Raw genomic sequence first — 13,590 nt, forward strand, 5'->3', positions numbered from 1 at the left:
GATCACACCAGAACAAACATTGCTTTTCATCCCTTCACCCAACCACACCCTCCTTGAATGAAAAAGCTCTATTTTCATCAGTGAGAGAAATGCAGACACATACCATTTGTCTAGTAAGATGGAATATGGAGAATATGACTCTGCTGACGTATAAATGACGATACACATTTTTCTTTTTCTTTTTTTTTTTCTTTTTTTAGAAACAGGGTTTTACCCTGTTGCCCAGGCTGGTGTGCAGTGGCATGATCATAGCTCACTGCAGCCTCCAACTCCCGAGGATCAAGCAATCCTCCTACCTCAGCCTCCTGAACAGCTGGGACTACAGGAGCATGCATTACCACTCCCAACTAATTGTTTTCTATTTTTTGTAGAAATTAGATCTTGCTATGTTGCCCAGGCTGGTCTCGAACTCCTGGACGCAAGGGAGACTCCCACTGTGGTCTCCCAAAGTGCTGAGATTAGGCTGGGCGCGGTGGCTCACACCTGTAATCCCAGCACTTTGGGAGTCTGAGATGGGTAAATTGCTTCAGGTCAGGAGTTCGAAAGCAGCCTGGCCAACATGGTAAAACCCCATCTCTACTAAAAAATATAAAAATTAGCTGGGGGTAGTGGCAGGTGCCTGTAATCCCAGTTACTCGGAAGGCAGAGGCAGGAGATTTGCTTGAACCCGGGAGGTGGAGGTTGTAGTGAGCCAAGAATGCGCCACTGAACTCCAGCCTGGGCGACAGAGCAAGACTCCATCTCAAAATAAATAAATACATAAATAAAAATAATAAAAAAACTTTTAAGTCTAAAATTTAACATAAACATGACAAATATTTCTCCTTCTTAAAAGAGATTTACACAAAAATCCTACCACTAACATCATAGCTCATGGTCAAAATCCTTTCCTACTAATATCACAAGATGATGTCTGCTATTACCAATGCTGTTTGACATTTATATTCTAGCCAGAGCAACAAGAATAAGAAATAAGAGGCACTCAGATTGCAAAGGAAGTGGTAAATTGTCTTGATTCTCACACAACTTGATCTCCTACCTAGAAAGTCCAGAAATAAACATAGGGTCAAATGACTTTCAACAAAGATGACAAGGATATCCCGAGGGAAAGGACGGTCTTTTCAGCAAATTGTCCTGGAATCAAAGGATATCCACGTGCAAAAAGATGAATTTACACCCTTACCTTGTGCAATATACAAAAATGACATCAAAATGAACCATAGATCTAAATATAAGAGCCAAAGCTATAAGACTTGTGGAAGAAAACATAGAAGTCAAATCTTCATGCCTTTGGGTTATGCAATGGTTTCTTAAACATGAAGTCAAAAGCATAAGTGAGGGCCGGGCGCAGTGGCTCATGCCTGCAATCCCAGCACTTTGGGAGACCGAGGTGGGCAGATCACCTGAGGTCTGGAGTTTGAGAACAGCCTGACCAATATGGTGACACCCCATCTCCACTAAAAATACAAAAGCTATCCGGGCATGGTGGTGGGCACCTGTAGTCCCAGCTACTCAGGAGGCTGAGACAGGAGAATTGCTTGAACCCAGGAGATGGAGGTTGCAGTGAGCTGAGATCACGCCACTGCACTCCAGCCTAGGTGACACAGTGAGACTCTGTCTCAAAAACAATAACAACAACAACAACAAAAAAGCATAAGTGACAAAAGAATAAACTGGTTTTTATCAAAATTTAAAACGTTTCTGCCTCAAAAGATACTACCAAGCAGGTGAAAAAGACAAGTTACACAGTAAGAATAATGTAGATTTATTAGAATTGGAGAAAATATTCCCAAATCCTGTACTGTAGCCTGGATAACAGAGTGACACCAATCGCAAAAAGAAAAAAAAAAAAAAATTTAACAAATCATCAATTAGGGACTTATATCAAGACTATATAAAAAACTCTTAAGACTCAATAATAAAAAGACAAATAAACCCAATTTTTAAATGGGAAAAGGACCTAAAAGGACCTAAATAGATATTTATCCAAAAAATATGTATGGATGACCAATAAGCACAATGAAAGATAACACAAGCCTGTAATCCCAGCACTTTGGGAGGCCGACGCAGGTGGATCACTTGGGCTCAGGAGTTCCAGACCAGCCTGGCCAACACGCAAAAGCTTTTCTCTACCAAAAAAGGTTCAGAAATGAGCTGGGTATGGTGGTGCACGCCTGTAGTCCTAGCTACTCTGAGAAGCTGAGGCAGCAGGATTGCTTGAGCCTGGGAGGTTGAGGCTGCACTGAGCTGAGATGGCACCACTACACTCTAGCCTGGGCAACAGAGTGAGACCCTGTCTCAAAAAAGAAGGTAAAAGATAACACAACATCAACAATCACTAGAGAAATTTTAAAAAGTCAAACAAAAATGAGATACCACATCATACCTATTACAATGGCTAAAATCAAGAAGTAAGTTGGCAGAAATGTGGGGGTAACCCTCCTATCCTGCTGCTAGAGTATAACATGGTATAGCCACCTTGGAAAACAGCTTGTCAGTTTCTTCAAAGTTCAGTGTAGCAGGGTGCGATGGCTCACGCCTGTAATCTCAGCACTCTGGGAGGCCTCCCTTGATCATGAAGTCAAGAGATTGAGACTATCCTGGCCAACATAGTGAAACCCTATCTCTACTAAAAATACAAAAATTAGCCGGGCATGGTGGCGCGTGTCTGTAATCCCAGCTACTTGGGAGGCTGAGGCAGGTGAATCTCTTGAACCCAGGAGGCGGAGGTTGCAGTGAGCCGCCAAGATCGTGCCACTGCACTCCAACCTGGTGACAGAGTGAGACTCCATCTCATTAAAAAAAAAAAAAAAAAAAAAGTTCAGCGTAAATTTACCCTATTCCTAGTAATTGCACTCCTATGTAAATCCAAGAGATATCAAGGAATATGTCCAGACAAAAACTTGCTCAAGTATGTTCACTGTAACATTATTCCCAATACCCAAAGGTAGAAACAACCAAAATATCTATAAACTGATGATTGGATCAACAGGCGGTATATGTTCCTGTCATAGAATAATTAGTGCTCAGCAATAAAAAGAAACTACGGATACACCCATCAAGCTCAATGAGCCTCGAGTGAATGATGCTCAGTGTAAAAAGCTCATTTCAATAGGATACATACTACATATTCCATTTCTACAACATTCATGAAATAACAGAGGGATGATGAAAACATCCCAAAATTAGACTGTGATGAAGGATGAAAAACCCTTAAAAACATTTTAAGACTGTAAATCTACTATTAGTGAATTATATACTTAAGACAGGTGAATTTGGCTGGGCGCAGTGGCACATGCCTGTAATCCCAGCACTTTGGGAGGCTGGGGCAGGTGGATCATTTGAGGTCAGGAGTTTGAGATTATCCTGGCTAACATGGTGAAACCCCAATCTCTACTAAAAATACAAAAAAAATCAGTCAGGCGTGGTGGCGCACACCTGTAATCCCAGCTACTCTGGAGACTGAGGCAGGAAAATCACTTGAACCTGGGAGGCGGAGGCTGCAGCGAGCTGAGATCACACCACTGCACTCCAGCCTTGGCGACAGAGCAAGACTCCGTCTCAAAAAGATAATAATAAAATAAGACAAGTGAATTTTATGGTGTATCAATTATACCTCAATAAATCTGCTAAAAAATTAATCTTTTCACCACAATGAGAATAAAACAAAGGTTAATAGAAAATACAATGTGTATGTTTATGTATATATAATTTTTTCCTTTCATCCTTACATGGTTAAGAGTATTCCAGTGATACTGGTTATTTACTTCCGAAAGTCTCAAATAAACCTGGCTCTAAAGGATACCACTCTTTATACTGTTTTCCCTTCAAATGAAATGGCTAGACTTCCCTAAAGAAAGCTGAAATCCTCATCATTCCTCAAGGGCCCATAGAAATGCTCTCTTCCTCATGAACTCTTCCCTGAACTATAAAGGTATCCAACCTCCAATAATATCCACAGCCCTTTCTCAGAACCATTCTTGCAGTAGGGATGTGATGCTCCTGCCATGTTCACTTTACAGACTTTTCTCTCTTCGTGAGACTCTCAGCTCTAAAAAGTTGTAATGCTGATACACAGATGCATATCCCCTCCCCACCCAATGCTGTGCCCAACAATGCCTTGCCTAGTCAATGACATTAGGTCAATTAAATCCTACTCATAATTCTGCTAAGTGAGGGCAGACATATGATCTTCTACAGAAAACAAGCAGCGGAGCTGAAAACAAAAAAACAGCCGGGCGCGGTGGCTCACGCCTGTAATCCCAGAAATTTGGGAGGCTGAGGTAGGTGGATCATGAGGTCAGGAGTTCAAAACCAGCCTGGCCAAGATGGTGAAACCCCGTCTCTACTAAAAATACAAAAATTAGCCGGGTGTGGTGGCGAGCACCTATAATCCCAGCTACTCGGGAGGCTGAGGCAGAGAATTGCTTGAACCTGGAAGGTGGAGGTTGCAGTGAGCAGAGATCGCGCCATTGCACTCCAGCCTGGGCGATAGAGCGAGACTCCATCTCAAAAAAAAAGAAAACAAAAAAACAAGTCTCCACTTTTTTAGCTCAATGAACCTTTCGTGGATTATATAAACATCTAAACAGCCCATCCAAAAATGTCTGACATCATATTCTCAAAGAAAATAAAACAGAAACCATTGAAGTGTATTAAAATCTAGCAAAACGGAGGCTAGCCAGCTATCAAGGAAGTGAATCTCTTACTTACCTAGATGCTTCTTTGGCTCTAAGAAAGGTCTGCATTAAAACAAAACAAAACAAAACTCCATATGAATACACAAAATTATTGTAGCACATACATTTAAATGACTTCTGTGTTAAATATGAATTTTAAAACTCTATTAACATAAGCTGAATATTCAAATTTATATGAATCAACTGTTGATGGCTACAAAGGGAGAAAGCACTTCACCTCTTAATGATGAATGAAATCCCTGCTTTGTTCTCCAAAATCCATTTCAGGGTTGCAAGATCATAGTTCTCGGGGTGTTTAAAGGCAACGCCTTCCGGAAGCCCCTGCACTACCACAGCCGACTGGTCTCGCAGCATCTTCTCATATGGTACAGGTACCACTGTGGATTTGCCTAAAGCTTTCCCTGGGGGAGGTGAAAAGCAGATGAACATCATTCAATGGTATGATTAAAAAACGAAATCATCGCTAGCTTATTGTGGCTTAATAAGGACATCCATGATTTCTTATAATATGTGATTTCAAAATTAATTAAAACTACAGGCCGGGCGCGGTGGCTCACGCCTGTAATCCCAGCACTTTGGGAGGCCGAGGCGGGCGGATCACAAGGTCAGGAGATCGAGACCACAGTGAAACCCCGTCTCTACTAAAAATACAAAAAATTAGCCGGGCGCGGTGGTGGGCGCCTGTAGTCCCAGCTACTCAGGAGGCTGAGGCAGGAGAATGGCGTGAACCCGGGAGGCGGAGCTTGCAGTGAGCCGAGATCGCGCCACTGCACTCCAGCCTGGGCGACAGCGCGAGACTCCGTCTCAAAAAAAAAAAAAAAGAAAGTTCAGATACTCTGTTTTTCTGTTTTCTGCTTTTTGTTTTGAGACAGGATCTCTCACTCCAGTTGCCCAGGCTGGCGTAGAGTGGCGAGATCTCGGTTCACTGCAGCCTCAAACTCCCAGGCTCAAGCAGTCCTCCCACTTCAGCCTCCCAAATGGCTGGGACTACAGGTGCACACCACCACACTCAGCTAATTTTTTGTATTTTTAGTAGAGACAGGGTTTCACCGTGTTGCCCAGGCTGGTCTTGGACTCCTGGGCTCAAGAGATCCGCCTACCTCAGCCTCCCAAAGTGCTGGGATTACAGGTGTGAGCCACCAGGCCTGGCCCAGATACTCTTGACAGATCTGTATTCCACAGCAGAGCATGACTTTTGATGAATACCAGAGGTCTTTTTCGTTGAACTCTGATTGATACAGGCCCAATATCTTCTAAGTCCAATTTCTTGGTTTTTCTTTACAATGTACATAGTACACTATACATTCTTTATATAGAGAACAGAATGTAAAATATCATTTGGAAGATAATACTTTGATCCTGTAGACATTGTTCCAGTTTATGATTTGCACAATCCTGTCCGGATGACTTCAGTAGGGTCACAAGACCTCTTTGGCTGTCACATGTGTGTCTACACTCTAGCAGATAACTCCTTTGTTCTTACAATGATACTTTTTTTTTTGAGACTGAGTCTCACTCTGTTGCCCAGGCTGGAGTGCAATGGCGCAATCTCGGCTCCTGCAACCTCTGCCTCCCGGGTTCAAGTGATTCTCCTGTCTCAGTCTTCCGAGTAGCTAGGATTATAGGCATGTGCCACCAGACTCGGCTAATTTTTGTATTTTTAGTAGAGACAGGGTTTCACCATGTTGGTCAAGCTGGTCTTGAACTCCTGACCTCGTAATCTGCCCGCCTCGGCCTCCCAAAGTGCTGGGATTACAGGCATGAGCCAGCATATCCAACCACAATGATATTTTTTAATACTGATTAGAAAACACTGTTTTTGAACGGTTTTTTGTTTGAATAATTTGAATCATTTGAATCCTGAATGAATGACTACCTTTTCCAGTATGTATGGTTCTTAGAATTCATCCAAAGGTGGAAAAAAAAACAACTAAATCCAAGTTATAATTTATTCATAACAATTAATAATGTAGATGTGATCTAAATAGACCTTCCAGCTCTAGCTCTGCCTTTTGTGTGAGCATCTGGCCGACACAGTAAAACGAATATTCATGTTGCACCAGTTGAAATAAACAGTTTTCTTTGTTGGGGTAGCAGGATTTAGATGAATTTTATCTGCTATTTAGGATTATGTTAACACTGTCGTTTTTTAAAGTTTTTAAATTTAAGTTTTTAAATATAAAGCTCTAAATTTAAGTTGTTAAAAATAAAACCTCTATAGTATTTTCTCTGCCTCCTTCAGGGATTTGGGGAAATCAGATGATACGTAGATGAAAATACTTTATGAACTTGGGTACGTGTTATATAAATATTAGATGGTATTATTTAGCATTCAAAACTTTTTTTAAATATGAAAAAAGTCCATGTTCCATGTTTCTTTTCTTTTCTTTTTCTTTTTTTTTTTTTTTTGAGACAGAGTTTCGCTTGTTGCCCAGGCTGGAGTGCAATGGCGCGATCTCGGCTTACTGCAACCTTTGCCTCCCAGGTTCAAGCGATTCTCCTGCCTCAGCCTCCCGAGTAGCTGGGATTACAGGCATGCGCCACCATGCCTGGCTAATTTTGTATTTTTAGTAGAGACGGGGTTTCTCCATGTTGGTCAGGCTGATCTCGAACTCCCAACCTCAGGTGATCCGCCCGCCTCAGTGGGAGAAGGATGAGGAGCAGAAAAAAAATAACTATTGGATAGGCTTAGTACGCGGGTGACAAAATAATCTGTACAACAAACCCCGGTGACACGAGTTTACCTGTATAATAAACCTGCATATGTACCCATGAACCTACAATAAAAATTTAAAAAAAGAGAGAGAGAGTGAATACAGTAGTCCCCCGTTATCTGTGGGGGACACATTCCAAGACTGCCAGTGGATGCCTGAAACCTTGGATAATACCAAATCCAACTAGGCACAGGAAGAAGTTAACAGCAATGATAACAAAATAGAACAAGTATAGCAAGTACTAAGGTGAATGTGATCTCTCTCTCTCTCTCTCTCAAAATAACTTGTACTGTACTCACCCTTCTTCTTCTTCTTGTAATGATGTGAGAATCTATGCCTGAATCTGTGTAACCATCCCTTACTCGCAGTAAATGGCTTGGTGTCAGTTTCAGAGCATCCCTTGCTGAAGTCTTGGTATAGGCTCAAGGCTTTCTGGCGCAACACGTTGCTGTCAATGGGAACACGTTTTCTGTTCATCTCTTCCACCCACAAATGCAGTGCCTGTTCCATCTTAACTAAGCACTTATCACGCACCGTGGCCGTCACTTTAGCAGTTGGAGGTGAGACAGCAAAACTAGCACGAATTTCTTTTTCCTTCTTCACAATTTCACGGATGGAAGATTCATTCTTCCCGTAGATCTTAGCAACCTCAGCATAGGATTTTTTTTCTTTCCTGATTAAGTCGAGAACTTTCACCTTTTCACTTAGAGGGAGCACTTTACGGCTTCTCTTTGGCCTGTCCAAATTCCCAGCATCACTACTCTTGTGCTTTGGGGCCATTATGATAGAAAATAAGGGTGACTTGAACACAAACACTGCAATACTTGCAGACAGTCAATCTGATAACCCAGACGGCTCCCAAGTGACTAACGGGTGGGTGGCGTCTACCGTAGTTCCCCCTCTTATCTGCAGTTTCGCTTTCTGCAGTTTCAGTTACCCACGGTCAACCGCGGTCCAAAAATAGCTATGTTCAGTACAAGAAGATATTTTTGAGAGAGAGACGGAGACAGACCATAGTCACATAACTTTTATTGCAGTATATTGTTATAGATGTTAGAACAATTCCATATGACTATATCTATAGATATATATAACAGAGACAACCTATAGCCTTGCAACATAATCATAAAATCAAGAGATGAAAAATCTAGGTTAAATGCTGACAACAAATACCTGCATCCTTCCTTTTCTCTTTTTGTTTCCACCGTGGACTTAACCACCAGTTTCTTGATTCTTTAGCATTGCGTTTACCAAGCCTTTCCTCTTTTTCTGGTGAATCATAGCAGCCTTTTTTAACCCCTTCAAGACCTGGTGTTTATTATACTTAAGGTAGATGACCCACTTGGGGAAGTTTTCATCAAAGAATAAAGGGAATTTTTGAACAATGGGTTGGAAGGGGGAGGGAAAGCCAATCAGAACGATGCTGTTCAAAGTGAAATTAACCCACCATCTGGCCGGGCGCGGTGGTTCGCACCTGTAATCCCAGTGCTTTGGGAGGCCAAGGCGGATGGATCATCTGAGGTCAGGAGTTCAAGACCAGCCTGGCCAACATGGTGAAACCCCGTCTTTACTAGAAATACAATAATTAGCCAGGCATGGTGGCAGGTGCCTGTAATCCCAGTTACTTGGGAGGCTGAGGCAGGAGAATCGCCTAAACCCGGGAGGTGGAGGTTGCAGTGAGCTGAGATCATGCCACTGCACTCCAGCCTGGGCAACAGAGTGAAACTGTCTGAAAAAAAGAAAAAAGAAAAAGAAATTAACCCATTATCAGTGTAACAAGTACTCTTCATTGTTTTCCCAGCAGTGAGAAGGTGTTAATTATCCATTCCCTTCCCCCTAAACCTAGGGAGGGGGCTGACCAAGCTCTGGCTTGTACCTGGGGCTGTAGGCTGACTTCATTCATACCAGCCTGCTGTGTTTTCCAATCCCAGATGAACTCAGACTGACCCGGATAATGGAAGGAAGTGAGGGGCACCAATGAGTATCAGGAAAGAATCTGAACACCTACTATATTCTGGAAAGCCTGCAAGACCATCTGTGCCCTCCAGAAATGTGTGATCATGGCTCACATGTATTGAGCAGTCCTTCAGAGCCACGCACCAGGCTCAACACTTAATNAAAAAAAAAAAAAAAAAAAAAAAAAAAAAAAAAACAAAAACAAAAAAAAAAACTACAGCATTCTAGCTCCCCATATCAGCAGAAGGTCTAAACCTGAAACTGATCCAAAGGGCCAAAATGAAAAGTAGATACAATATTTTACTTTAAAAACTACACAGAAAGAGCAATGGCTGGTTTCTTGCACTATTGCCTTTCTTGAAGATGGTCCCATCCTGGCATATTCTCAGGTACAATTTGGCCTCAGAATATAGAAGCCCAGCACATCCAACCATTACCATAAAATATCAGGAATATTTCAGCTAATATTCTCTTTTTTTTTTTTTTTTTTTTTTTTGAGACGGAGTCTCGCTCTGTCGCCCAGGCTGGAGTGCAGTGGCCGGATCTCAGCTCACTGCAAGCTCCGCCTCCCGGGTTTAAGCCATTCTCCTGCCTCAGCCTCCCGTGTAGATGGGACTACAGGCGCCCACCACCTCACCCGGCTAGGTTTTTTTGTATTTTTTAGTAGAGACGGGGTTTCACCGTGTTAGCCAGGATGGTCTCGATCTCCTGACCTCGTGATCCGCCCGTCTCGGCCTCCCAAAGTGCTGGGATTACAGGCTTGAGCCACCGCGCCCAGCCTCAGCTAATATTCTCATTGAAAACTTAACAGGTAAACACAAGCTTCCCATTCACAAATGAGTATATACTGTCAACCTATTGGGCAGCAAGCCTCACACATACTGAAAATCCCATTCCAGAGAATTGATTTACACCTATGACCCCACAGTAAAACCTCAGTCTCCTCCTTTGACTGTTTTCGTGTTAAGAGCTTCGTTTTATGATGGGACAAGAGTAACAAAAGGTGGCTTTGCAGGGAATGGGAGAGATGAGCATGCATATTAGAAAGAAACAGCTAGGCTGGGCATGGTGGCTCACGCCTGTAATCCCAGCACTTTGGGAGGCCAAGGTGGGCGGATCACCTGAGGTCAGGAGTTCGAGACCAGACTGGCCAATATGGTGAAACCACATCTCTACTAAAATCTAATACAAAAATTAGCCAGGCATGGTGCCGGACACCTGTAATCCCAGTTACTTGGGGGGGCTAAGGCAGGAGAATCACTTGAACCTGGGAGGCGGAGGTTGCAGTGAGCCGAGATCGTGCCATTGCACTCCAGCCTGGGTGACAGAGCGAGACTCCATCTCAAAAAAAGAAAGAAAGAAAAGAAAGAAGAGAAAGAAAGAAAAGAAAGAAAAGAAAGAAAGAAAAGAAAGAGAGAAAGAAAGAGAGAAAGAGAGAAAGAAAGAGAGAAAGAGAAAGAGAGAGAGAGAGAAAGAGAGAAAGAGAGAGAAAGAAAAGAAAGAAAAGAAAGAAAGAAAGAAAGAAAGAAGGAAAGAAAGAAAGGAAGAAAGAAAGAAACAGCTCTACTGGTGACATTTCTTCCTGGGTTCCTTCAAAATGGAAGTGGAAGAAAGTAAGGTTATTGCAGGGCTGGGCACGGTGGCTACAGCCGGGCGTGGTGGCTAGGGCCAGGCACAGTGGCTCACACCTGTAATCCCAGCACTTTGGGAGGCCAAGGCAGGCGGCTCATGAGGTCAGGAGAAACCCCGTCTCTATTAAAAATACAAAAAAAAAAAAAAAAAAATTAGCCGGGTGTGGTGGTGGGCATCTATAGTCCCAGCTACTCGGGAGGTTGAGGCAGGAGAATGGTGTGAATCTGGGAGGTGAAGCTTGCAGTGAGCCGAGATCATGCCACTGCACTCCAGCCTGGGTGACAGAGTGAGACTCCGTCTCAAAACAAAAACAAAAACAAAAAAAAAAAAGAAAGTAATTTATTGCTAATCCATTCAATCAGTGAAAATGTGTGTCATATAATTTTCAAATCAATTAATCTCCCCTTTAGAAAACTCAATTATATAATGTATCTTTTAGAAAAATTAAGTATTGTTTTTACCATAGCAAAAGCAGAAATAGTCCTCAACTGTTTTTCTGAGTGTTTCAATTTCTACAGCATCTACACTCATTCGATTTGCCTGGGTTGTAGATTTCATTTTATGCATCTCTGCAGCTTTTTCTTCTTCTTCAACACCTGTAAAAAACAGTAATAATAATAATAAAAAGATCCATATCCATTACCTTAATATTTGTTTTTTAGTAAAAATCGTTTTCCTGTATTCTAACAGGGAAAACTATTTTTAACATGTATTCTAACAGGAAAAAATATTTCTTAAGTATTCTTTAACATTTATTAGTCATTTGTGATTTGTAATAAAAGCAAAAAAGAGGCTAAGCCCAAGGGCTCAAGCCTGTAATCCCACCACCTTGGGAGGCTGAAGCAGGAGGATTGCTTGAGCCCAGGAGTTCAAGACCAGCTTTGGCAACATAACAAGGACCCATCTCTGCAAAAAAATGAAACTAGCCAGGTATAGTGGTGCGTGTCTGCAGTCCTAGCTGTTTGAGGGCTGAAGTGATTGCTTGAGCCTAGAAGTTTAAGGCTGCAGTGAGCTATGACCGGGCCAAGAACATACCTCTGCACTCCAGCCAAGGTGACAGAGGGAGACTGTCTCGTAAATTTTTTAAAAAGGAAAACAAAAAAAAAGGCCAGGTGCGGCTCACGCCTGTAATCCCAGCACTTTGGGAGGCCGAGGCGGACAGATCACAAGGTCAAGAGATCGAGAGCATCCTGGCCAACATGGTGAAACCCCGTCTCTACTAAAAATACAAAAATTAGCTGGGCGTGGTGGCGCACACCTGTAGTCTCAGCTACTTGGGAGGCTGAGGCAGGAGAATCGCTTGAATCCGGGAGGTGGAGGGTGCAGTGAGCCAAGATTGCGCCACTGTACTCCAGCCTGGTGACAGAGCGAGACTCCGTCTCAAAAAATAAAAAATAAAAGGCAGGGAGACAGAGATTTAAAAGGGAACTCTTCAAATAAAAATCTAAAATACGTAAATGAGATGAATGGAAGTAATATGAAATAGTGACCATCTCTGAAATAAGTGTAGCTATAGCTAAAAATACTACATACTAGTACCCTTGTACTAGTTTTAAAAAGAAAATTTGTATTGGCTACAAATTTAAATGAGAAGATTATCAACACAAAAAAAATTCTAGGCTTACGAAGTCTAGCAGGATAACAAATAGATACAAGTAGCACTTGAAACATGGCTGGTCCAAATTCAGATGTTTCATGAGTGTACAATACACAATGGATTTTGAAGACTTAGTACAAAAAAAGTATGACAAATTAATCCATTAATTTTTTTTTTTTTTGGGAAACAGAGTCTTGCTCTGTCATCAGGCTAGAGTACAGTGGCATGATCTCAGCTCACTGCAATCTCCGCCTCCCAGGTTCAAGCGATTCTCCTGCCTCAGCCTCCCCAGTAGCTGGGATTACAGGTGTGCACCACCACTCCTAGCTAATTTTTGTTATTTTTAATAGAGACGGAGTTTCACCATGTTGGCCAGATAGTCTCAATCTCCTGACCTCATGATTCGCCCACCTCTGCCTTCCAAAGTGCTGGGATTACAGGCATAAACCACTGCACCCACTCCTTTAATAATTTTTAAATTGATTACATTTGAAATATTTTAGATAAGTTAAAGTATTACCAGTAAAATGAATTTCACTTGTTTTTCTTTATTCTTCTTTAATGTTCTAACTAGAAAGTTTTAAATTATGTGAGTAACTCACATGACACTTCTTTCTGCTGAACAACGCTTTTCTAAATCTCAGAAAAGGGCTCAGAATTCTCCTGAAGAATTTCTGTGATTGCCTCCTAAACCTATTGATTATGTTCAGAAGGCCAGTAATTGCTCTTTATCTGCAAAGTACTTTATACAAACAAGTAAGAGGTACTTGAGAATTAGGCTGGATGCAGTGGTTCATGCCTGTAATCCCAGCACTTTGGGAGACCAAGGAGGGCGGATCACCTGAGGTCAGGAGTTTAAGATCAGCCTGGCCAACATGGTGAAATCCCGTCTCTACTTAAAAAAAAAAAACCACACACAAAAATTAGCTAGGTGTAGTGGCACATATCTATAATCCCAGCTACTTGGGAGGCTGAGGCAGGAGACTTGCTT

General features: G+C 42.1%; 1 protein-coding gene and 1 long non-coding RNA gene across 9 annotated transcripts in view; one reads left to right on the plus strand and one right to left on the minus strand.

Moving 5' to 3' along the window:
• The window catches only part of GTF2I (general transcription factor IIi), a 105,665-nt gene that overhangs the window by 59,693 nt on the left and 32,382 nt on the right, over positions 1 to 13,590 (minus strand). For all 8 annotated transcript variants that reach the window (XM_025379396.1, XM_025379392.1, XM_025379395.1 and 5 more), the window contains 3 exons: positions 11,464 to 11,598; positions 4,918 to 5,101; positions 4,714 to 4,742 (listed from right to left, as the gene is read on the minus strand). In XM_025379396.1, the coding sequence (XP_025235181.1) occupies positions 4,714 to 4,742; positions 4,918 to 5,101; positions 11,464 to 11,598 (348 nt within the window). The remainder of the gene's footprint in view (positions 1 to 4,713; positions 4,743 to 4,917; positions 5,102 to 11,463; positions 11,599 to 13,590) is intronic.
• LOC112620653 overlaps positions 1 to 13,590 on the plus strand; it is a 47,881-nt gene that overhangs the window by 24,715 nt on the left and 9,576 nt on the right. Inside the window, exon 3 of the long non-coding RNA XR_003118561.1 lies at positions 4,968 to 5,138. This is a non-coding gene — a long non-coding RNA (uncharacterized LOC112620653). The remainder of the gene's footprint in view (positions 1 to 4,967; positions 5,139 to 13,590) is intronic.

Source organism: Theropithecus gelada, chromosome 3 (genome assembly GCF_003255815.1).
Source record: "Theropithecus gelada isolate Dixy chromosome 3, Tgel_1.0, whole genome shotgun sequence".
Taxonomy (NCBI): Eukaryota; Metazoa; Chordata; class Mammalia; order Primates; family Cercopithecidae; genus Theropithecus; species Theropithecus gelada.